The sequence below is a fragment of the Microcaecilia unicolor genome, chromosome 3 (genome assembly GCF_901765095.1).
Source record: "Microcaecilia unicolor chromosome 3, aMicUni1.1, whole genome shotgun sequence".
NCBI classification, from domain to species: Eukaryota; Metazoa; Chordata; class Amphibia; order Gymnophiona; family Siphonopidae; genus Microcaecilia; species Microcaecilia unicolor.
Genome location: NC_044033.1, coordinates 85,273,137 through 85,298,779, shown reverse-complemented (window position 1 = coordinate 85,298,779; position 25,643 = coordinate 85,273,137). Strand labels below are relative to the sequence as shown.

General features: G+C 45.5%; 1 protein-coding gene across 5 annotated transcripts in view; it reads left to right on the top strand.

Annotated features, from left to right (window-relative positions):
• The window catches only part of TOGARAM2 (TOG array regulator of axonemal microtubules 2), a 161,589-nt gene that overhangs the window by 64,918 nt on the left and 71,028 nt on the right, over positions 1 to 25,643 (top strand). For all 5 annotated transcript variants that reach the window (XM_030196134.1, XM_030196133.1, XM_030196129.1 and 2 more), the window contains 3 exons: positions 11,676 to 11,890; positions 12,717 to 12,916; positions 15,252 to 15,298. In XM_030196134.1, coding sequence (XP_030051994.1) covers positions 11,676 to 11,890; positions 12,717 to 12,916; positions 15,252 to 15,298 — 462 coding nt within the window. The remainder of the gene's footprint in view (positions 1 to 11,675; positions 11,891 to 12,716; positions 12,917 to 15,251; positions 15,299 to 25,643) is intronic.

Below are 25,643 nucleotides of genomic sequence, written 5' to 3'. Positions count from 1 at the left end.
CCAGTCCCTCGCGGTCCTTCTCCAGGATTTTCTTCAGTGAAAACAGAACAAAAGTATCTATTTAGCAAATTGGCTTTTTCTTCATCATTATCTACATAGCGGTTCGCTGTATCTTTTAGTCTCACAATTCCCTTTTTAGTCATTCTTCTTTCACTAATATACCTGAAGAAATTTTTGTCGCCCCTCCTTACATTTCTAGCCATTTGTTCTTCCGCTTGCGCCTTCGCCAGACGTGATTTCCGCCAGATCATGTTTGTATGGGATGTATAATGTAACGTCATCAGCATAGATAAATGGGTTGAGGCCTTGGGTGGATAGGGTCTTGGCTAGTGGAGTCATCATGAGGTTGAAGAGGATTGGTGATAGTGATGATTCTTGCGGTACTCCGCAGCCTGGTTTCCACGTTGACGATATGTTTGTTTTTGATTTCACTTGATATGTTCTTGTGGTTAGAAAGCCCTTAATCCAATTCAGAGTGCCACCACTGATTCCGAAGTATTCTAGGATTCTTAGCAGTTTGTTATGGTTAACCATGTCGAATGCACTTGACGTCAAATTGGAGGAGGAGAATGCTCTTGCCTGTTGCTATTTCCTGCTTGAATTTGGTTAGGAGAGTGAGTAGTACTGTTTCGGTGCTGTGTAGGGGTCGAAATCCTGATTGTGACTCATGTAGTATAGTGAATTTGTTTATATAGTCATTGAGTTGTTTGGTCACCAGTCCTTCCATGAGTTTGACTACTAATGGGATAGAAGCTACTGGGCGGTAGTTGGTAATATCATTTGTTTTTTTCTTGGTGTCTTTTGGTATTGGGGTGAGCAGGATGTTGCCTTTTTCTTGAGGGTATATACTCTGTTGAAGCATGAAGTTTAAGTGGGATGTGAGATCTATTATGAAGCTTTGGGGGGCAGATCGTATTAGGTAGCTGGGACAGGTGTCCAGTTGACAGTGGCTGTTTGAGTATTGTTTAATTGCCTGGGTAACTGTGTCGGCGGTGAGTAGAGCGAAATTGGACCATATTCTGTCAGCAGGGTATTCACCAGGGATTGGATCTAGACCATTAATGAAGTTTTCTGTGTCCATGTTGTTCTGAGGTAGAGTTTTGCCTAGGTTTATGATTTTTTCATTGAAATATTTAGCAAGGCTGTCTGCGGATGGAATGTCAGTGTTGGTTGTGGTAACCGGTGTTGTGTCTAGTGGTTTGTTCACGAGATGGTATAGTTTCTTCGTGTTTTTGTAGTTTGGTCCAATTTTAGTTTTGTAGTACGACCTTTTAGTCTGTTTTATTGCGTATTTATATTTCCTTTGTAGTTGTTTCCATGCGTTGAGTGTGTGTTCATCTTTTATTTTTTTCCATGCGCGTTCCAGTTTCCTAGTTTGTGTTTTTAGTTTTTTCAGTTCTTCATTGAACTACGGTATCGAGTTGTGTCTACGTGAGGTAAGGGTGCTATTTCGTCTAGTATGTGTCTGCATCTTTTGACCCATTCTGCGAGGTAATATATGGATTCCGTTTGTGCTCTCCAATCGTTGTTATATATTTGTTGCCAGAACGTATTCAGGTCTATTTGTCCTCTCGTGCTATAAGTTGTGTATTCTCGTGTGTGGGTAGAACCCCTTTTTCACCATTTTAGAGCTAGGTTTAGTTTGTAATGGTCAGTCCATGGTGTTTCTGTCCAACTAGTTTGTGTTATGGTTAGGTTCTGATCAGTGGACAATTTATATGAGATGAGGTCAAGTGTGTGACCCTTCACGTGGGTTGTTTGCATGTTTGGCCATGTAAGGTCACATAAGTACATAAGTATCACCATTCTGGGACAGACCAAGGGTCCATCGAACCCAGCACCCTGTCACCGACAGCGGCCAGAAGAACAAGCAATTTGTCCCATCCATCCTAGAAATACTGTATTCCCTCGTCCATTCAATAACATTCTTTGGCTTTTTCCTCCAGGAAGCCGTCCAACCCTTTTTTTGAAGTCCGCTAAGTTAACCGCCTTAACCACCTTTTCTGGCAGCGAATTCCAGAGTTTAACTACGCGTTGAATGAAGAAAAATTTCCTCCGATTTGTTTTAAATTTACCACACTGCAGCTTCATCGCATGCCCCCTTGTCCTAGTATTTTTGGAAAGCGTAAACAGACGCTCCACATCGACCCATTCCATTCCACTCATTATCTTATAGACCTCTATCATATCTCCCCTCAGCTGCCTTTTCTCCAAGCTGAAGAGCCCCAGCCTCTTCAGCCTATCCTGATAGGGAAGCTGTCCCATCCCCTGTATTATCTTTGTCGCTCTTCTCTGCACCTTTTCCAATTCTACTATGTCTTTTTTGAGGTGCAGTGACCAGAATTGAACACAATACTCGAGCAGAAGTTTTCAACGTATCATCAACGACGATACCTAGATCCCTTTCTCGGTCCGTGACTCCCAACGCTGAACCTTGCATGATGTAGTTATAGTTTGGGTTCCTCTTTCCCACATGCATCACTTTGCACTTGTTCACATTAAACGTCATCTGCCATTTAGACGCCCAGTCTCCCAGTCTCGTAAGGTCCTCTTGTAGTTTTTCACAATCTTCCCGCGACTTGACCACTTTGAATAACTTTGTGTCATTGACAAATTTGATTACCTCACTAGTTATCCCCATCTCTAGGTCATATATGAATATGTTAAAAAGCAGAGGTCCCAGCACCGATCCCTGAGGGACCCCGCTAACTACCCTTCTCCATTGCGAATATTGACCTTTTAGTCCTACTCTGTTTCCTATCTTTCAACCAGTTTTTAATCTACAGTAAGACACTACCTCCGATCCCATGTCCCTCTAATTTCCTCTGTAGTCTTTCATGAGGGACCTTATCAAACGCCTTCTGAAAATCTAGATATACAATATCAACTGGCTCACCTTTGTCCACACGTTTGTTTACCCCTTCAAAGAAATGCAGCAGATTGGTGAGGCAAGACTTCCCTTCACTAAATCCATGTTGACTTTGTCCCATTAGTCCATGCTTTTGAACGTGCTCTGTAATTTTGTTCTTGATTATAGTCTCTACCATTTTGCCCGGCACCGACATCAGACTCACCGGTCTATAATTTCCAGGGTCTCCTCTGGAACCTTTTTAAAATATCGGCGTTACATTGGCCACCCTCCAATTTTCCAGTACATAGATGAAGGAAGTCCTTACAATCTCGTGCGTTGGTAGAGTTTGGGTCTTCAAGGTGAAGGTTAATGTCTCCTAATACTATTGTATTGGAGTTAGATACACATGTATTTAAAACGAAGTCCATGAAGTCCGCCTGGCTTTCGTTCCAGTTATATGGTGGTCTGTAGAATAGGACGCAATTTAGGTGGTCGAGAAGTGTTTTATGGTGGATTCTGATTGAGGCTATTTCGAGTTGGGTTGTTATAGATTCCGCAGTGGTTTCAATTGTGAGGTGAGATCGGTATATGAGTGCTATGCCCCCTCCTCTTTTTTCTTTTCTGGTCCAGTGGGTGATTTTGTATCCTGGAGGACATAGGTTTAAAATGATAGGGTCCTTCTGGTCGTGGATCCAGGTTTCAGTGATGAAGAGTAGGTCAGGGTTCTCTAACGTGATCCAGTCTGTTATTATTGCTATTTTGTTTACTACGGATCTGGCGTTGACATAGCCTATTTGAATTTTTTGGTATGGGTCATCTACATTCGGTGTTATGTGGACTTTTGTTAGTTGTCGTTTCTTGGCTTGTGTGGGTTTTTTATGATCTTTCTTATCATTTTGTTGAGATTGTATGCTTGTTGGTTCTTTTCCTTTGTTTTGGTTTATGTTGGTTTGGTGTGATGTGGTCAGTATTCGGTTATTGATTAGTCTGGGTATATTGTTGATTTCTGCGATAGTGGTGGTCATTGTTAGGTGGATCATGGATAAGGAGTAGATTGTAAGGAGCAGTTTGTTGGTGTTCATTATGGTATCATTTCAGTAGTATTTAGAAGAAGATTGTTGCTGTATTTGATTTGCTTACTTTATTTTTTGTCTATTAGATTGTAAGCTCTTTGAGCAGGGACTGTCTTTCTTCTATGTTTGTGCAGCGCTGCGTATGCCTTGTAGCGCTATAGAAATGCTAAATAGTAGTAGCAGTAATTCTCCCGGACCCTCGTATTTACGTAGCAACCTTGTCCTCCTTAAGAGTTGCGTAGTCTCAATCTTGCGAAGGTAGCGTTATGTTGAACGGGCGTGGTTTGTCAGGATCTAGCGTTCTCGGGATAATTAAAGTTTAGTTCTCCAAAGACAAGCAGGCTGATATTCTCACAAGTGGGTGACGCCACATCGGCCCCGGAGGATTTTAAAGCAAAATCTAAAAATCTCTTCTACGGCGTTCCGTCGCGCGAGCAAACGCACTGCGCATGTGCGCACACCTCTTCCCGCTCGCCGTGCGGACACGCCCCTCAGTTTTTCTTTTTCCGCGTCTGAGGAGACACGGAGTTCGTTAGTGCTTCGTGTTTTCTTCAGGTCCTCGGAGTAAAATCTCTTTTTTTATTTTACCCTTTTTGGGTGTTCTTTATTTTTTCATTTGATCCTTTCATGGCAGGCTCATTGTGGCTTATATATACAGGTACTTTTTTGTACCTGGGGCAAGGAAAAGTTAAGTAGTTGCCAGAGTCACAAGTGGCTGTGCCTGAAAGGAAAACAAAGCATATAAGCTTCTCTTTTTCTTTTTTCTTATAAAAGTGCTGGCATATTGTTATCTGTGGGCTCTCTCTCGCCAGCAAACTAAACAAGCCCACATTTTTAGGATCCATTTATTAAAACTTTACAAATGGCTTTCCAGAGCTGTGAGAGCCTGCTCCAGCGCACCACTGTCTTTAAGCCCCACAAGTGGTGAAGGTGTATGTCACAGGAAAAACCAGGAACCTAAGCAGGTGCATTCCTGGTCAGCCACTGAATGGGCAACCTGGTGACACAATATCAGTGGTGTAACCTTTGAAGTGAGTCTCCACCCGCCTCGGCGCCTCCTGCTATGCAGGTCATTCGGGCGCATCGGAGGATGTGTCTTGGGCCGGATCATCTCCCTGTGAAGCGCAAGTAGTGTCTCAAAGACGAGACGTATTCTACTCTGCCAGGGATGCCCAAAGGAGATCATTCTGGAGTCCGACAGAGACCGATGCACGCTGGGTATAGTTATGCATCGAATAGGTCTCCACCTGCCTCGGCGCCTCCTGCTTGGCAGGTCATTCGGGCGCATCGGCGGATGTGTCTTGGGCCGGATCATCTCCCTGTGAAGCGCAAGTAGTGTCTCAAAGACGAGACGTATTCTACTCTGCCAGGGATGCCCAAAGGAGATGCCCAGAGCTTTGCTCCCTCGGTTATGGAGGTATCCGGGCTTCAGACATCAGTCGGTGCCGAGAGCGTTGCTCCCTCTGTTATGGAGGTATCCTGGCATTGGACGTCGATGCACCGGTACATCGGTACCAGATATCATCGGTGCCGTGGATACCATCGGTGCCAGGTGTCATGGGTACCGTCGGTACCGAGGAGTATCGATACCAGGAACATTGGTACCATGGTCGGTGTCATGGGTCCCGTCGGTACCGGGTATCATCGGTACCATGTGTCCCGTCGGCACCGGGTATCATCGGTACCATGGGTGCCGTCGATGCCAAGTGTCATCGGTGCCATGGGTGCTGTCGGTACCGGGTATCATCGGTGCCATGGGTGCCGTCGGTACCGAGTATCATCGGTGCCATGGGTACTGTCGATACCGAATATCATCGGTGCGTCGGTACCGAGGAGTATCGATACCAAGAACATTGGTACCATGGTCAGTGTCATGGGTCCCGTCGGTACCGGGTATCATCGGTACCATGGGTCCCGTCGGCACCGGGTATCATCGGTACCATGGGTGCCGTCGATGCCGAGTGTCATCGGTGCCATGGGTGCTGTCGGTACCGGGTATCATGGGCACCATCGGCACCAGGTATCATGGGCACCATCGACTATCGGTACCAGGTATCATCGCCCATCGGTACCGAGTATCATGAGTACCATCGGTACCATAGTATCAGGTATCGTCGGTACCGTGGATACATGGGTATCAGGTATCATGGATGCCGTCGGCACATGAGTACCATCGATACCAGATATCATGACCAGGTACCATCGGTGCCATGGGTGCCATTGGTACCAGGTGTCATGAGCACCGTCGGTGCCATGTGTACCATTGGTACCGTCGGTGCTGTTGGTGCCGGATATCATGGGTACCATCGGTACCACATGTCATGGCTACCATCGGTACCAGGTATCATGGCTACCATCGATACCAGATATCATGACTATCATCGGTACCAAGTACCATGGGTACCATTGGTACCGGGGTCCATCGGTACCATGTGTATCATCGGTACCGTCGGTGCCATGGTCTAGCAGTCTGGTTTCGATTCTCTTGCATTTCCAGACTTTGTCCTTGGCTTCGGGACCATGGGTACCATTGGATGCCATGGGTGCTACCGCCTCCTGCGGCATCTAGCTTTTCACCTGGTCTCCTTCACCGATGCTGCCTCTGGCATGGGTGTTCGCACCCTACTGGGGTAACTTCTCGACCCATAGTAGCCTCCATATCGGACGTGTTTGGATCTGAGCTGCTCTGTTTGAGTAGTTAGTTCAGTTCAATGATGGTCATCTGACATTACAGTGGAGATTGTGAATCCCAATGCCCAGATGCTAGAGGTCCTGGACTACTATCTTCACCTGAGTCTTCTGCACTCAGAACAGATAGGAGTTCTAAGAACTTACTTCGGCGCCCCCGGGGCCAGAGCATACATCCTTAGCCTCTTTTGGAGAATGGCGTACCAGGCTGGCATGATCGCATCCCAAATCAAGTCTTGTCAGATCTTTATGAGCATTCCCACCGCAGTAGGCTAGACCTTTTCACCAAGTGGTCAGGTAGCACACGGTGTGTCGCAGGTTCCTGTCCAAGGGCATTTTCGACACTTGTAATGTAACACCTAGATTTCTGCTCTAGGTACAGTGATGCGCAGACTCTCATGACTGTGTGCCTCTCTCCTGGAGGAGGAGACTCAGCAGAAAACTGTAGATATGCTGTGCATACACTTCCTCATCTTGGAAGTTCTTTAGAGAGAGGAGTAGTTTTCCTTGTGCCTTAAGGGGTCGTACCTATACTCCTACTTCTCGACAGCCGGTTCGGGCTATGCCTCAGCACGCTCGTTCTAGTCAGCGGCGTGCACCTAATCAGGCCCCTGCAGCTATTCCCCAGGAACCAGAGGGGTTTTTGACTGGCTCCAATTCAGTATAGCCACTAAAAAAAAAAAAAAAAATGTCCGTACCGGCCAATCTGCCTGTCGGGGGGGAAGTTTAAATTTTCTCCACCAAAGGTGACTTCTTTTATCCTCCAACCGGTGGGTTTTTTCAACTAGTCCGGTTAGGATACATTCTCAATCTGGAATCAAACCCTCCACATTGTTCATTGGAAGCTTAATCCTTTAGCTTCCATCAAAAGTGAGTACTTGCAGAGGAACTCTCTGCTTTTCTCAGCGCCAATGCAGTCGAGCCCGTTCCACCAGGGCAAGAAGGGTTGAGATTCTATTCCAGGTCTTTCCTTGTGGGTTGCGTCCCATCATAGACATAAGGGGCCTAAAGAGATTTGGTTCAGCATGCTTTCCCTGGGCATCCTTCTTCCCATACTTCAGGAAAACGATTGGTTATGCTCTCTGGATTTACAGGATACTTATACTCTCTTTCCATCCAGAGTATGTTTTTTTCCTAGTGCCTGGCTGTTGTTGCAGCGTATCTTCATGGACTGGGAGTGCATGTGTTCCCTTAACACGATGATTGCCCGTCTCAACAGATTACAGCACAGTACATATTGAGACTTCTAGACACATGGCTTCCACAGTTCATGTAACTCCCATGGCACTTTTGCACATGACATCCGCTCAGTGCATCCTAGCTTCCCAGTGGTATCAAGTTTAGGGTATCTAGAGGATGTAACCCAACTGTTCGCCAGTCTTCGGTATTCACCTCAGAGGTGGTTAATTCTCTCTATTTTGATTCTGAGGCATCTTACTCAGTCAAAAGCTGCTGACGAAGGTTGCATCCCTCCTGGCTATCCAACCAAATTATTTTAATTCAACAAACAATCGGGTTGTGATGTACTCGATAACAAAGGAGTACTGGATCTTGCCCTCTGAGTCAGGATGCCATGCAGATGTAGCGGTGGGCCCGCAATGCGGCATGTTTTCTCCAAGCCACTTATCTAATTGGCGTAAACAGCAGTCTGGCCGACAGGCTGAGCAGGATAATGCTACAGTTGAGCATGCCTTTAGTTCGAAAGACCCCTCAGTGGATCTTTTTGCTACTTAGTCCAATCGCAAAGTCCCTCAGTTCTGTTCCAGGCTGCAGGTTCACGGCAGGCTACCATCGGATGCCTTTCTCCTTCTTTGGGAGACAGGTTTTCTGTATGCGTATCCTCCCATACATCTGGTGGAAAAGACTTTGCTGATTCTCAAGCAAGATTGTGGAGCCATGATTCTGATTGCTCTTTTCTAGCTGCGTCAAATAGGATTCCCTCTTCTTCTGGAGTTGGAATGTTTTCCAGCTCTCATTACGCAGAACGAGGGGGCACTTCTACATCCCAACCTCCAATCTCTGGCTCACACGGTCTGGATGTTGAGAGTGGGGTTTCGTTGAGTTTTCCAGAGTGTCTCCCGACTCTTGCTTGCTTTCAGAAAAGATTTCACAAAGAGGTGTTATTCTTTTTCATGGAAGAGGTTTGCCATCTAGTGTGACAGCAAGGCCCTAGATCCTGCATCTTGTCTTATACAGACCTTGCTTGAGTTCTTTCTACACCTGTCTGAGTCTGGTCTCAAGACCAACTCTGTCAGTATTCATCTTTGTGCAATAGAGCTTATCATCAACGTGTGAAAGGTCAGCCTTTAGCTGTCCACGTCACGAGAGGTTTATTTCTCCCCCAATATTGAGAGAATTCCTTGTATGTGTCTAGGGGAGATTATTTCTGTTGGGCTTAGCACCCACAATAATTTTGACAGTTGGCTTTTATGCTTCGGTCAGAGTTCCTATCACTCCTTATCCAGTATCTTGGGGTCCCAATGTCGTTTTCATCCAGCTGCTGCAAGCTCAATTCGGGCCACTGGATTCCTGCCATCTGAAGTATTGGACCTGGAAGGTCGTTTTCCTTAGTGGCTGTTCCTTCAACTCGTAAGGTCGGTGAGCTTCGGTCTCTAGTAGCTCAAGCGCCTTACCTTACTTCTCATCTTAACAGAGTAGTTCTCTGCATGCAGACAAAGTTCTTACTGGCGCTGGTATCAGAGTACCAGCTGATCCAGTCAGTTGTCTTGCCAACATTCTTTCTCCCTCATCTTACAAGCCCTGGCGAAAGCAAGCTCCGCACTTTTTGCGTGGAGCAGACGAGCTCCCTCGGACAGTCCGCCCAGTTGTTTATTTCTTTTAATGCCAGTTGCTGTCGGAAACTGCATAATTTCTTCTTGGCTAGCAGAGTGCATCTCCTTCATTTTTGTCCAAGCTGGACTGACTCTAGAAGGCCATGTCACGGCTCACAAAATTAGAGCCATGGCTGAGTCGGTGGCTCATCTAAGATCAGTCACTATTGAAGAGATCTGCAAAGCTGCGGCGTGGTCATCAGTCCACACATTTTCATCTTACTACTGCCTTCAGCAATAGCCGACTCGTCAGTCGGTTTGGGCAGTCGGGGCTGCAGAACTTCTTTGGGGTTTAGAATCCAACTCCAACCCTCCTAAGCCCATTTTTGTTCTGTTCCAGGCTACACTCATTTAGATATTTCTTCTTTTCAGGTCAATTTTATTCTGGCCTCGCCGTTGCGAGACTCAATTGACCACTGTTTGTTGTGTTGTGTAAGCCTGGAAGCTAGGGATACCCCACTTGTGAGAATATCAGCCTGCTTGTCTTTGGAGAAAGAGTAGTTACTTACCTGTAACAGGTGTTCTCCGAAGACAGCAGGCTGCATATTCTCACAAACCCTCCCACCTTCCCCTTTTGGAGTTGTCTCCTCCATCTTTTGGATTTAACTGAGGGGCGTGTCCGCACGGCGAGCGGGAAGAGGTGTGCGCACATGCGCAGTGCGTTTGCTCGCGCGACGGAACGCCGTAGAAGAGATTTTTAGATTTTGCTTTAAAATCCTCCGGGGCCGACGTGGCGTCACCCACTTGTGAGAATATGCAGCCTGCTGTCTTCGGAGAACACCTGTTACAGGTAAGTAACTACTCTTTACACGACGTGCGCTTCTCTGTTTTGATGGCTGGCACCACTCAAGGTATGCAGTGATCACCGGTCCCAACCCAGCGCTGTGATTCTTTATTCTCCTCTTACCTGATGAATCTTGAAGGGGGTTTAATAGTATGGAGTGGAAGTGAACCTGTCTAGTCTGTTGTAGGCAAGGAAGCCATGAAATGAAAGAAACTCTGCAGGACTGGACAACACTTGATCATCATTATGATAGAATTCTAAGGTCCAAAAAAGCTTTTCAGAACCCGCAGGCTGGCACTGTTTGGCTTGTGATCTCAGCTCAGGCATTATGAAATCAGCAGCAGACAAGAAACATTGGTCTACCCATTTTGACAATGCTTGTGTTGTTGGCACAAGGTGTCTACTAAAGTCCATTCCACTAGGAAAACTGGGGCAGCTGGCAAAAGTTATCCCACCAGATACTGAAGTGAAGATGAGGTTGGGTGCAGCTGATGGAGCCCATTCTGCCAGCTGCTGAAGTGAAAAAGAAGCCCAGGGCAGTTGGTGGATCCCCTTCTATCAACCGCTAACGAGACGATGAGGCTGCAGACAACTGGTAAAGTCCATTCTACCAGCTGCTAAAGAGACAGAGAGGGCCACCCACTACTGCTCAGGAAGGTGTGTGTGTGTATATGTGTGTGTGTGTGTGTGTGTGTGTGGTGTAGGGGGTGGGGGTGGAGGTGAATGGGAAACAGTGCAAAGTGAGAGAGGGAAAGAGGATGAGAGATCTCTATCCAGTTCACTAGTGAACTTAGGTGCACAGAAGTGCTACCTACCTTGAGGTAATATTGAGTGTTGAAGGGAGAGAGTAAGGTAGTGTGTGTGAGAAAAAAAAAAGAGAGAAACAGATACTGCACATTAAGATGAGAGAGGGGGCTATTTTGGACAGGGGGACAGAGAGGAGATGCAGGGAAGGGGCTTGGGTAGAGGGAGAAATTGTGTTGTACAGTGTATGGAGGGAAGGAGGATTTTGGATAGGGGGTAGAGAGAGTGGGCATGCTACTGGGAAGGGAAAGAAAGACGGGGGAATGAATGCTGCTGCATGAGGGGAGACAGAGGAAATACTGGATGGGATGTGGGGAGAGAGAGAGAGAGAGAATGATACTGCTGTTCAGGGGACATAGGGCCACCACCACTGCCACCAGTGATGGCGAGAGGGACTGATCATTTCAATTTTTGCATAGTATGCCGGTTAAAGAACTGGGAGGAAAAGATACCAGCGCAAGGAATCTTCTCCTACATCTTCCCATGCTGCACCTGATTTGTGAATTGTACCTTTACTAACATTAAATTTCACTTAAAAAACAAACTGACTGTTGAATTACTATTTTAGCATTATACGATCTGACTCCGCAGCTCAATACTGCAGCGTGGTTTTCCCTTAAAGACTTTTTATTTCTTCACTACAGCCCCATCTGAATCCAGTGGTTGCACTGGCATCATTCTAAAGCCTGCTGTCCCAAGATCTGCCTCTCAGAGGCTGCTGAATGCCCCGAAGCCCATGCCCCCTATTCAAAGAAGCCCCACCCCAGGAGCCAGCAGATCTACAGAGAAGGAGCAGAGGCCTGCAGAGGATAGTAGTCACCGTCCTGTGAGTGGAGAGCAAACTCCTGCACCCAAGGAGGTAACTTTGTGAAAACTAGAATTCTATTTTGAGTTTTCTTTGGAGCTTGAGGAAATGTATGCTTAGAAATGGAGTCTCTGTTGACAATGAAAGCCAACATAGACATCTATGTATTTTTACATGGTAGTCTCATAAAACTTGAAGTGCCACTTGAATTAAAAATTGATTTCCCCCATCTTCACTCTGACTAGATGCCAGTTACCCCTTCCTTGGGGTCCCTGCAGTGAAAATGGAGGAGTAGTGATCCCTAGTTGTTTCTGTCCAGTAGGTCCCATTTTTGGAATGATCGTGCCTGACCCTGAGGCCAGCGCCACGGGTTGTATGACTAGTACTGTGATATAGCTGTACATCAAAGTGGTGACCTTAGGGCTGCCTAGCACTTTTACAAAATGATAGCCAGTGGAGCAGGAGCAACTGGGGATCATTCTTGCCCCATTGCAACTATGGAGAACCCCTGGATGGCATTCAGGAAGGGTATAAGGGCATTGGGTAAGATCGGGGGGATAGGACAGTTTTCATTCTCTAAATGGCATTACTGGGGTTTTTTCAGTGAAGTGAGGGCCCTTCATTTACTTTTATTTTTTTCTTTGATAAAAAATTAATACCCCCCCACCCAAAAAAAAAATCCCCCCAAATATTTTTTGGTGCAGACCCCATTTGGAACTGCTAAGGTCCACACTGCAAACAATATCATGGATTTGGCAAGTGAACTGATACTGTGGTAGGTTGTGGCCAAGGTGCTATAGTGCTGTTGGTTATTTTGGGTTGGGCTGTGCACAGACTTACAGTGTAACCCCTCTTCTTGGCTTATCACTTCTTCTTGCAGGTGCAAAAGTCCTTACAGTACGTGCGTTGCAGTGCTGAGAAGAAACGTAAATCTCTGTCAGGAGCATTAATCCCACCCATTCCCAACTCAGTGAGGTCATCACCAGACACTAGCCTGGAAGATACTTCTCTACCTCTTGGTCCAAATTCCCGACGAGATGACCAGCTTGTTCCTCCTTTCCAAGGGTCTCCTCATGTCAGGTAAACCTCTTCTTGAGGCATCATTTCTTTTGCTATGACATTCATTCTACGGTCTATAAAATCTGATGAGTCTAGAAAAATGTTATGAAATTAAATTGTACATAATTATATCCATTTTTCCATTTGCATTACATCAGTTGACAGCTTTTGCACATGAAGCATCTGCTGCCAGGGTTGCCTCAAGAGTTTCACCTCTTGCATGATTCATAGTTGAAGTATCCTGGTTAATTTCTAATCTAATCTAATGATTTATATTCCACCAAAATGAATAGAAATAAGAGATCCACCTTAGCTAGCTGGGAAAATACGTACATAAATAATAAAAGTTCACATTAAAACAGAACACATAGAGGGTTTGTTAAGACCAGTGGTGTAGCCATGGGGGGGGGGGCCTTGGGGGACTGAGCTCCCCAGTTTGGGCTCAGTCCCCCTCCAGAACTACAGCACCCCTTTAACTTTGCTGGTGGGGATGCTAAAGCCCTGCCTGCCAAATAAATACAGTTTTGTAGCTGCCCTCTTCCTCACGCTGCTTCCTTAAGGCAGAAGTTGGCATGTGCCTTCAGCCACCGATGCCGGGTCCTCTCACACAAGTGCCCCCAAAACTGGAGGGCTGGCTATACTCCTGGTTAAGACAGAATCCAAGTACCTTATGCAAGATAGACTTGGATAAATTGTGGCTCCTTGAAAATAGATAAAGGATTGATAGGAAACCATTATCAGGAATACATTCAACAGTATACACCATTACCATTTGAGAACAGCACACAAAAATGGGCACAAGTGACTGAAGAGGAGTATACAAACATAAAATTCCAAGAAGGACTTGGGGGCAAGGGGGGAAGTTGTTGGTAGAAAGTGCCCAACTCTAGGAAATGCATTATAAAATACTATCAGGCTTATTTTCAAAAGAGAAGGACGCCCATCTTTGACACAAATCGGGAGATGGGCGTCCTTCTCCCAGGGTCGCTCAAATCGGCATAATCGAAAGCCGATTTTGGGCGTCCCCAACTGCTTTCCATCGCGGGGACAACCAAAGTTCCCGGGGGGCGTGTCGGAACCGTAGCGAAGGCGAGTCTTGGACGTGCCTAGCACATGGACGTCCTCGACCCATAATCGAGAAAAAAGGGCATCCCTGACGAGCACTTGGGCGACTTTACTTGGTCCTTTTTTTCTTATGACCAAGCCACAAAAAGGTGCCCGAACTGACCAGATGACCATTGGAGGGAATCGGGGATGACCTCCCCTTACTCCCCCAGTGGTCACTAACCCCCTCCCACCCTAAAAAAAAATGTTTAAATATTTTTTGCCAGCCTCTATGCCAGCCTCAAATATCATACCCAGCTCCATGACAGCAGTATGCAGGTCCCTGGAGCAGTTTTAGCGAGTGCAGTGCACTTCAGGCAGGCGGACCCAGGCCCATCTCCCCCTACCTGTTACACTTGTGGTGGTAAATGTGAGCCCTCCAAAACCCACCACAAACCCACTGTACCCACTGTACCTTCACCTGTAAGGGCTATGGTAGTGGTGTACAGTGGTAGGTAGTGGGTTTTGGGGAGGTTTTGGGGGGCTCAGCACACAAGGTAAGGGAGCTATGTACCTGGGAGCTTTTTCTGAAGTCCACTGTAGTGCCCCCTAGGGTGCCCGGTTGGTGTCCTGGCATGTCAGGGGGACCAGTGCACTACGAATGCTGTCTCCTCCCATGACCAAATGGCTTGCATTTGGTCGTTTCTGAGATGGGCATCCTTAGTTTCCATTATTGCTGAAAATCAGAAACGACCAAGTCTAAGGACGACCATCTCTAGGGACGACCTAAATGTCAAGATTTGGGCGTCCCCGAGTTATTGTGGCGTCTCATCTTACTTTTAATGAAGAAATTAGTAATGTGGTATCTAAAGGATTTTTTTCCTGTTCATTGTCTTAGGACACTTAGGTGTCCTTTTACCAAATGGTGGTAAAAGGGGCCCAGCGGTAGCATTAGCATGTGAATTTGCTGCACACCGATGCCCCCTTTTACCGCTGTCAGTAAAAGGTATTTTTTTTCTGGAAGAAAATGGCCCTGTGCTAAGTCAAGGCATTGGCGCACCCATTTCCTGGGGGATCCCTTACCACCTTCGTAGGGGCTCTGGGAGTAGCCTGGCGATAACGATTACCACTGGTCTCGCTCCCTGCACTAGAAAATACAGAAGTATTGAAATTATTGTCTAGTTCTTGAACCGTTGAATGGTAAAGAAAGCAGAATGCATACCTTGTATAGCAAAACTGGCAAAAAGTAAATACTGAACTCATCTGTCGTGCTGGAAATAATTCATTTTGCATATTCCACCCTGTTTTGCAGGATTACTCCAGATGGTGATACTGCTGAGAAGACCTTTGAATATCTGGGTATGTGTTCCTCAAATGTTTAGGCTCTCAGAACAAGTTAAGAGTTGTGTAGATGTCTACAATACATGGAAAGGATTTGTGATTTTAATGGAAAGAGACAAATAAAACCCCACCTTCCACTGGCATTTCTGTAACAAAATTGAGACATCTGGATTTGTTCTTCAATTCAGTTGAAAGCTCTTGAATCAAACACTGTAGTTGTGAATCTTATGATACAGGGAACATTGTTATGTCTAAATTTGTATGTAATTCAGACAGAGAACACCAATTAGGGTTGCATTTTGATGAATATTTTAATTACGATTAATCATGCCATTAAAGGTATATTATTTATTTATATTTTTCCCTACTGCAGCTCCTTGTGACTCCGGGCAAGTCACTTAGGGGTCCTTTTACTAAGCCACGGTAAAAGTGGCCTGCGGTAGTGTTGGTGCGTGTTTTGGGCGGGTGCTGAGCTGTTAGCTCTGTGCTTGCGTGGAGTTTGATTACTCCTTTCCTTGCTTGCAGTTTCTGTTGCTCTGTCTCTGTCTGCCGGCTGCAGCCTGTGTGTGTCTCTTTGTGAGCCAGTCAGTGGCGTACCAAGGGGGGCTGGGAGGGTGCCCCATGCCTGTTGGCCAAATCCGCTCATTCCCTCCCTGCTGCTCCTTCTGTGCGGAACAGGTTACTTCCTGTTCCGGGGCAGAGGGAGCAGCAGGGAACGAGCGGACTCAGAGCCGACAGGCGCGTGGCACCCCCCTAGCAGGTAAAAATGCACCCGGGGGGGGGGGGGGGCGCATCGACGATCCGCCCCGGGTGTCAGCCAGCCTAGGAACGCCACTGGAGCCAGTCCTGGATTTATCCAACACTATCCTGGTACATTATGGGACCTGAAGTGCTGATTTCAATTGGTTGTATCAGACTACAAATCGAACACTGACTTGGGATATAAGTTCAAAAACAGGACGGGCCAAAATGTCTCCCTCATGGAGCTGGGTAACATGGCAGCTCTGCATTGGGGGACTGAGTACCAGGAAAACTGGGCAAGTCATTTTCACTCTCTATTGAAAGTCCTTTTCCTCAGCTGACAGTAGACCCTTCACAGTTTCTATTCTTCAGTCCTACTCCTTTTCAACAATCTCCTCCCCTCCCCTCCCCTCCTACCCCCAGTTCCAAAACACTGATTGGTTCCACTAGTTATCTCCAAAGACCCTGTGCAGGGCTCAAGTTTCCCCACAGCCCTTGCAGCACAGCCCCTCCTTCCTGTGACTAGAAGCCTTCTCACTGGCTGGATTCTACCACAGCTTCTGTACTGGAGAGGGGGGGGGGGGGGGGGAGCATGATGAAGAGCTGTAGTGGGCTAAACTTTGGAAAATATCCACACAGCCATCCTTCTGGCTTTGAAACAGATAGTGTACACATTTTTAGAATCCTAATTTTTAGAATCCTGACATTTGGCAATCCTAGCGTCCTGAATCCTGAGCACATCTGACAGGGACCCCTAAACTTTTGTGCCTGAGGCACATCCCTAGTTTGCGTAGGCCTTAATCCAGCTCTGGCTACCATGTGTTAACAGATGTGATGACATAGCAAAGCTATGCAAATGAACGCAATAAAATGGGCCCACCATGCTGAATCATGTCCTGTTGAACTGCTGCTGAGGTTCTGTCGTTCCATTTGCACCAAGGTCATAAACTAACATTGACCATTCACACCGTGGCCTTATAAAATGCCCAGTTTTTACTGGGAAACTTAACAAAACATCAAACTCCCACCAAAATAAATGTATAATGTAACTGCAAAGTTGGGAACACATAACATGTGTCTAATAATTTGTCTTGTAGGCATTTCCAGCTTACCATTCTACTAATGACCCTTTCCATTTGTTTTAATACGTACTGGGAATTGTTGCTTATGTGACGTACTGTTGGTGAACTGTTCTTCTCACTGATTTCTGCCATTCTTGGATGGGAGGGACATAAGAAATGTTCTATTGCCACAGAGATTTGTGTATGATCCTAGAAATTTGAGTCTGTTTGAGTGCAGACTGTGAAATTTATAATTGACTGTCCAATGTTTTCCAGGACTTAAATAGTGAAAATCATTATGAATCATTATCTTTGCAAATTAGAAGGGCCAATGTAGATATGATACAGATGTTCAAATACCTGAAAGATATTATGAACCTTTTCCAAAGAAGAGAAACTGTAGAAGTAGGGAACATGATATACAGTTATAAGGGTGGCCCCTTGTGTTTGCCCACTTACATAGTAACATAGTAAATGACGGCAGAAAAAGACCTGCATGGTCCATCCAGTCTGCCCTACAAGATAAACTCATATGTGCTACTTTTTGTGTATACCTTACCTTGATTTGTACCTGTCCTTTTCAGGGCACAGACCGTGTAAGTCTGCCCCGCCTCCCACCACCGGCTCTGGCACAGACCGTGTAAGTCTGCCCAGCACTATCCCCGCCTCCCAACCACCAGCCCCGCCTCCCACCACCGGCTCTGGCACAGACCGTGTAAGTCTGCCTAGCACTATCCCCGCCTCCCGCCACCGGCTCTGCCACCCAATCTCAGCTAAGCTCCTTAGGATCCATTCCTTCTGAACAGGATTCCTTTATGTTTATCCCACACGTGTTTGAATTCTGTTGCTGTTTTCATTTCCACCACCTCCTGCGGGAGGGCATTCCAAGCATCCACTACTCTCTCCATGAAAAAATACTTCCTGACATTTTTCTTGAGTCTGCCCCCCTTCAATCTCATTTCATGTCCTCTCGTTCTACCGCCTTCGCACCTCCGGAAAAGGTTCGTTTGCAGATTAATACTTTTCAAATATTTGAACGTCTGTATCATATCACCCCTGTTTCTCCTTTCTTCCAGAGTATACATGTTCAGGTCATCAAGTCTCTGCTCATACGTCTTGTAACGCAAATCCCTTACCATTCTCATAGCTTTTCTTTGTACCGCTTCAATTCTTTTTACATCCTTCGCAAGGTACGGCCTCCAAAACTGAACAATATACTCTAGGTGGGGCCTCACCAACGACTTATACAGGGGCATCAACACCTCCTTTCTTCTGCTGGTCACACCTCTCTCTATACAGCCTAACAACCTTCTATCTACGGCCACCGCCTTGTCACACTGTTTCGTCGCCTTCAGATCCTCAGATACTATCACCCCAAGATCCCTCTCCCTGTCCGTAACTATCAGATTCTCCCCGCCTAACACATACGTCTCCTGAGGATTTCTATTCCCTAAGTGCATCACTTTGCATTTCTTCGCATTAAATTTTAATGGCCAAACCTTAGACCATTCTTCTAGCTTCCTCAGATCCTTTTTCATGTTTTCCACTCCCTCCCGGGTGTCCACTCTGTTACAGATCTTAGTATCATCCGCAAATAGGCAAACTTTACCTTCTAACCCTTCGGCAATGTCACTCACAAATATATTGAACAGAATCGGTCCCATTAGAGAGGCGAGTTGCTCTAGAGCTATTTTCCCCAAAATAAATCATTTCTTCTAACACCAGCACTGATCCTTGAGGCACACCACTACTCACCTTTCCCTCCTCCGAGCGAATTCCATTCACCGCCACCCTCTGGCTTCTGTCCGTCAACCAGTTCCTAATCCAGTTCACCACTTCGGGTCCTATCTCTATGAGTGAACTGCTTACATGACAAATTTATTGGTTTGGGAACAGAGTCGGGACTGACAGATGCCAGGAGGCCGTAAGCAGTTGTTCCACACATGCTGCACTCTCCCTACAGTCAGTAAGGCAGACCACTCCAGGACTGGTATTCTGTACCAACTGATTTACTTAGTCTCTTCAATAAATGATTTGGGATAATAACAGTTGCAGAGGCAGTAACTGTAAGAACATAAGTATTGCCATACAGGGATAGACCAAAGGTCCATCAAGCCCAGTATCTTATTTCCAACAGTGCCAATCCAGGTCCAAGTATCTGGGCAAGATCTCAAAGGAGTAAAACAGATTTTATGATGCTTTTCCTAGAAATAAGCAGTGGATTTTTCCCAAGTCCATCTTAAAAATGGCTTATGGACTTTTCCATTAGGAAATGGTCCAAACTTTTAAAAATCCTGCTAAGCTAGCTGATTTAACCACATTCTTTGGCAACGAATACCAGAGTTTAATTACACATTGCATAAAGAAATATTTTCTCTGACTTATTTTACATTTACTACTTAGCAGCTTCATTTTGTGCCCCCAAGCCCCTGCATTTTTAGAAAGATTAAACAAGCGATTCACGTCTACTCGTTCCACCCCACTCAGTATTTTATAGACCTATATCACATCTCCCCTCAGCTGTCTCTTCTCTAAGCTAAAGAGCACTAGAATCTTTAGTCCTTCCCCATAAGGAAGTTGTCCCATCCTCTTCTCTGTGCCTTTTCTAATTCAGCTATATCTTTTTTGAGATGCGATGACCAGAATTGCACACAGTATTCGAGGTGCAGTTGCACTATGGAGCAATACAAAGGCATTATAATATTCTCAGTTTTGTTCTCCATTCCTTTCCTAATAATTCCTAATATCCTATTTGCATTCTTAGCTGCCGCTGCACATTGAGCAAAGAGTTTCAACATGTCATCAACAATGATACCTACTACTACTACTACTTATCATTTCTATAGCGCTGTACACTTGAACATGAAGAGACAGTCCCTGCTCGACAGAGCTTACCATCTAATTAGGACAGGCAAACAGGACAAATAAGAGATAAGGGAATTACTAAGGTGGGGATGATAAAATAAGGGTACTGAACAAGTGAGTAAGGGTTAGAAGTTAAAAGCAGCATCAAAAAGGTTGGCTTTTAGCCTAGATTTGAAGACGGTCAGAGATGGAGCTTGACATACCTGCTCAGGAAGTCTATTCCAGGCATATGGTGCAGCAAGATAAAAGGAACGGAGTCTGGAATTAGTGGTGGAGGAGAAGCAGGGCCAGTCTTAGCACGTGCGGGGCCCTATGCAGACCAATTTGGTGGGGCCCCGTCCTAGCCCCGCCCCACCCTAGCTCTGCCCCCACCCTAGCTCCACCCCATTGATAAGATTATTCCATTTTTAGAAATGTTTTTTATTTATAAAATTTCAAATAAAGACAAATGAAGCTAAACTTGTACAAAAAACTGATTGAAATAATAAGCACAATGCTATCATGAAACCTCCCCTCCCCAGAAATTATTCAGTTCAAGTCCACTACAATTAGTAGTTCCAATTCTCATAACAAAGGAGAATAAAGGAAAAATATTAAGAAAAGATCCAATACTTTCAAATTCCCCTATTACTCTGTAACCCATCAAACCAGAGAGGCAAGTAGCCACATCAGTTACTAAAATAGTTTGAACTGATTGTACCTACTTTATATCAGATTTTGCTACTTCATGATTTCCATTCTCAGATTTTAGCTTAGTAACCTTTTCTTCCTGTGATTGCAATCTAGCTTCCAAATGATTAATTCGAGGTGTCATATCATTAATTACTGGAAGCAGTGTTTTAGCTAAATCTGCTATTACCATCCAAATTTTTATCAGGAGAAATATCTGCAGATCTATGTGAAAATAACCCAGATATGTTAGAAACAGCCTCTTCCAAACCAGAAGATCTTACTTGCTCAGCTTCTCCAGCAACTAATGTTGTTAGGCCAAATTCCTCTCAGGGAGGCAGACATTTCCAACCCTTGCACCATCCGCAAGTGTCATTAGATGAGAGAGACACTTCTCCTGATCTCCTGCCTGCATGGAATCCGATTTCGATTTCCGATTTGGCATAAGTGCACAACTGTTGGCGTCAGCAACGATGGCTCACCCCACGTCCTCACCACCTCCGACCAGGCTCCAGCTTTTCCTGCTCAGTGACTCCCACCCTCGCGTCTGGAAACAGGAAATACATCAGAAGGCGGGACATTGAGCGGGAAGCTGGAACCTGGAGGTGAGCCATTGCGCTGCAGCTATCTGTCGTCGCTGTCGGGGGCGGGGCCATCGCTGCCTGGGCTGGCTCGCTGGCATCACTCAGTTAGTCGCCGGGGTCCAGGGACGCTGGAGCTGATGGCGGGCTCAGCGGGCCCAAGCCGGGGGTGGGCGCCGTGCCGGTGGTGGCGGGAGCGGAGCGGCTGAGCCGCGGGAATGGGGATCATCTCAGGCAACTAAGGCGAACAGCGGCGGAGGTCGGAGCGGAGGCATGAGCAAGGCAGAGTTGAGGCACACCGCGCGGGGCCCCCTTAGGTGCAGGGCCCTATGCGGCCGTCTTGGTCGCCTCTGCCTAAGACCGGCTCTGAGGAGAAGGGTACAGATAAGAGAGATTTACCCATTGAATGGAGTTCCCAGGGAGGAGTGTAGGGAGAGATGAGAGTGGAGAGGTACTGAGGAGCTGCAGATCCATTTCCTAAGTGTTGACTCTTAATGTGGAACCTTGCATCACGTAGCTATAGTTTGGGTTCCTCTTTCCTATGTACATCACTTTTCACTTCCTCACATTAAATGCCATTTGCCATTTGGATGCCCAGGCTCTCAGTCTCATGAGATCCTCTTGCAATCTTTCACAATCCTCTTGTGATGTAACAACTTTGAATAACTATGGTAGAGGCAGAATGTAAACAGTATTACAAAGTCTCTTGTTCTCCTTCTCAAAAATATGTCAATATTCTCACCTTAGCCTTCCCTAATAACAATGTAGCAAATAGTTCAAGTATGTTTAAAAGAAGATTATGACTTTCAGTCTTAGAAGTTAGAGGTGTTGAGAGACTCAGGAATTCTGAAGCTCCTAAGCAGTGCTTTAGCTAGTTTGGTCTTGGTTGGATGTGCAATGTTGCTAGGGAACCTGTAAGTGGTTCTCATTTCTTCAACCTCTGCAGCTGTTCCAGGAAATGGTGTAGATAATAGGTGGTCCTGGTTACGCTGCTGGAAATACAGCTATACCCAGCTTCTCCTTTACTCCTTGGCTCCAGGAGTAGGTGTATCAAGTTCCCCATTCCTACTGTCCCAATCACAGCACAGAGCTTAAGTGGCTGCTGTCACTGCTAGATACTCCTAGGTTTCTACTCACAGATTGTCCTGAGTAGTGCAGTGAGGCATCTCTATCTCCTCTGTTTGCTTGGGCTTAGATGGCTAGTGTCCTTGGGCTGGATGGGCTCTCCCCTCACATTCAGGTCATTTGCCGGGGAGACAAGGAGCCAAAGACAAGAATTTCACATGAGAATAGGGGTTTTTTTAATACCCCTGGTACTTTCCCTGCAAAACTAGCCTCCTCCCCTGATGATATGAAGCTCCATAAGGGTAGACTCAGGAGCATGGAAACAGTGTGTAGTGTGTGTGTGTGTTTGTGTATGTGTGTCTGTCTCACTGACTTCGCCTCTCCTATGTAGTGTCGCAAAGTTTTCATTCTTCTTTAGCTAAATAAAGAGGCACCTCTTCCATTTTCTATACATTGTAGGCTGGATTCAGTATAACCAGGGCTTTTTTTGAGGGGTTACTTGGGGGTACTGAGTACTGGCACCTTTTCCATTGTCTGCTAAAATTGACCCATAAACACCAAGTTTTAATGAAAGAGCTCAGGCTTTACACACCAATTCTGCCTTGTCATAGATTCTGTGACTAGTTGCAGGGGGCCTGGTTATTGTGAAGTGTGTCTTTCAGTGATCACCCCACCCTTGAAGGGTGGCCTAACATTTAAGTACCGGCACCTTTTTTGCTAGAAACAATACACTGAGTGTAACACGCCCAAATTTAGGTACTGGGAAAAATCGGTGCCCAGCACTATTGTATAAAGGGCACTCCAAGATGAACACTCTTCATCTGAGGACTTACAACAACTGAAACCTGGTGTGCAAGTTGAGCACACTTCTGCAGTATTCTATAAAACTGCGCGCAATTTTCCAGGATGCCCCTGACCCGCCCATGCCTCTCCCCTGCCCATTGTGTGGCCCTGCCTCCTTTCCTATAACTGGACATGTATTTGCCTGCCAATCTGCTATTTCAGTCCCGTTCAGTACCTTGCATCTACTGAAATACATTTTCATGTTGAAAATTGGGTACCTAATTAGCGCCTAACTTTAGGCGCCATTTATAGAATACCCTAATGCAGTGTTTCCCGAGTCTAGTCCTGGAGTACCCCTTGCCAGTCAGCTTTTCAGGATATCCACAATGAATATGCATGAACTTGATTTGCATATACTGCCTCCATTACATGCAAATCTCTTTCATGCATATTCATTGTGGATATCCTGAAAACCTGACTGGCAAGGGGGTACTCCAAGACCAGGCTTGGGAAACATTGCTCTAGTGTATGTGTGATGTAGGTCATTCCAATAACCTATGGAATTCTTTTCTATTTTAAATAATTTGTATTTGTAAACTGCTGTGATCATATGTAGCCAGGCAGTATAAAAAGTTTTAATAAATGATGTGCGATCCAACACTCACATTCAAATAATATCCTTTCAGCCTTCTTTTAAATTTATGGATACTAGTTTGCAACCTAAGATCTTTTGGCAAAGTGGAGCCATAAGTGAAAACATCCTGGATCTCAGCCATTCGCCTTTTTTTGTCTTTCAACATACTCGATAAGAAGTGGATCAAATAAACCTCTATATCACTGCATTGGCACAAAGCAGTTGGGTTAAGCAATTCCACATAACTGTTCCCTGCAAGGGCAGAAGCAGAATAGCTCTGTGTATCAGATAGCTGGGCTTGTCAGGGAAGAGTTAAAGTCAAACTTTCATATACACCACCTCCATAGGGCATCTGCCTGGACGTGCTGTGAATTTCAACTGCAAAGCATGAAAGCTGATAATAAGTCCTGAGTGCATGTGTATGGTGAATATCTCTAGAGAAATAAATTGTTACCAAGGCTCTATGCTTGCTTTGAAAGTACAGTGTCCTTTCTTCCTTCTTTCCATCCATTTTGTATTTCATTTCTTTCCATCTTTTGTCTGTTCTTTCGTTTATAGTAAGATAGCTGTTGATAGCTTTGCCAATATTAAACATTTAAAGTAAACTAAATGGCAAGATTTTACTTACTGTTTAATCATTTAAAATTTTCCACTTCTAATTTCACGTACTTGGTCAAAGAGCAACTAGGTGAAGCTAGTACCCAAGTTAATATTGTTCCCTTGGGATAGTGGTCAAAACTCATCAGGTTGAGTAAATGAACAGCTTAGGGTGGCCTCAATTCACCAATCAAATGAACTATTTTAGAAGCATCTAGGTAAGTTAATAGAAACATGCAAACAGTGATTTTAGAAACCCCCTGTTCAGCTCCACAGGATCCATAGCTTTTGAAGTGGGGCATGGGTTGGGCAGTCCCTCAAAACAGATGTGTGTTTCCATTGTAAAATGAGAAATACACATCTATTTGAAATAATTTCCATGTCAGTGTTTACATCTGCCTCAGGGCAGGTACAAATACTAAAAGATGGGAAGGTTCAGAATTTCAGCCCCCTAAATGACAAATAACCCAATCCCACCCTCAACACCTACTGGGCTTTCCTGGTGGCTTGATGTGGGGGCAGGTGCTCTGCTCCATGGGCGCTGGGGTTGAAAATGGCCTCATTGGACTCCTAGTGGTAGTTTTATTGTATTACTGCTAGAGGTCAAGCTGCCAAATAAGGGACTGGAGCTGACAGAGAGCCTTTGCTAAGATACCTAGAAGAACATTCATTAAATACAAGGATAACATATAATAACATGAAGTAACATAGGGGCCCTTTTACTAAGACACGAAGGCGTCTACACACATCCAATGAGCGTCAAATTGGAACTACTACTTGGCTACCGTGTGCTCCGGGGCAGTAATTCCATTTTTGATGCGTGTCTAAAATACGAGGTAAAACATATTTTCTATTTTCTACCGCGTGGCGCTTACCTGGCGGTAATCAGGTGTTTACACGCGCTGGCCGCTTACCACCTGGTTAGCGCATGAGACCTTACCACCAAGTCAGAAGATGTTCAACAGCCTCTATGGGTAATTCTTGTGTTGCTCTCTTTAGATACCACAGTCTACAAAAAACTCTGGGCCTGATACCCAAAAATACCTGGGCTCCTAAATTAGGTTCCTAACTGAGGAGCCTGTCACATTTTCAGCTGAAAATTTATCTTAATTTAAGAACTTCAAAGTTACGCTTATAAATTTAGGCCTGCTATTCATTTGCCTGCATTTAAGAGCCTAATATATGAGTCTAGTACTGAAAATCAGTGCTAAGCTCCTAAGAATCAACATTCAAAGTGATTCTTAGGCTGGAAAGGCTGGAAATGTTCTTGCCCAATAAAATTGTACTTAGCGGGCCAGCACTTAACTGGGCAGCACTCAACTACATACAGGAAAACTAGACAGTGGAGGGGTGTCCAGAGGCAGAGT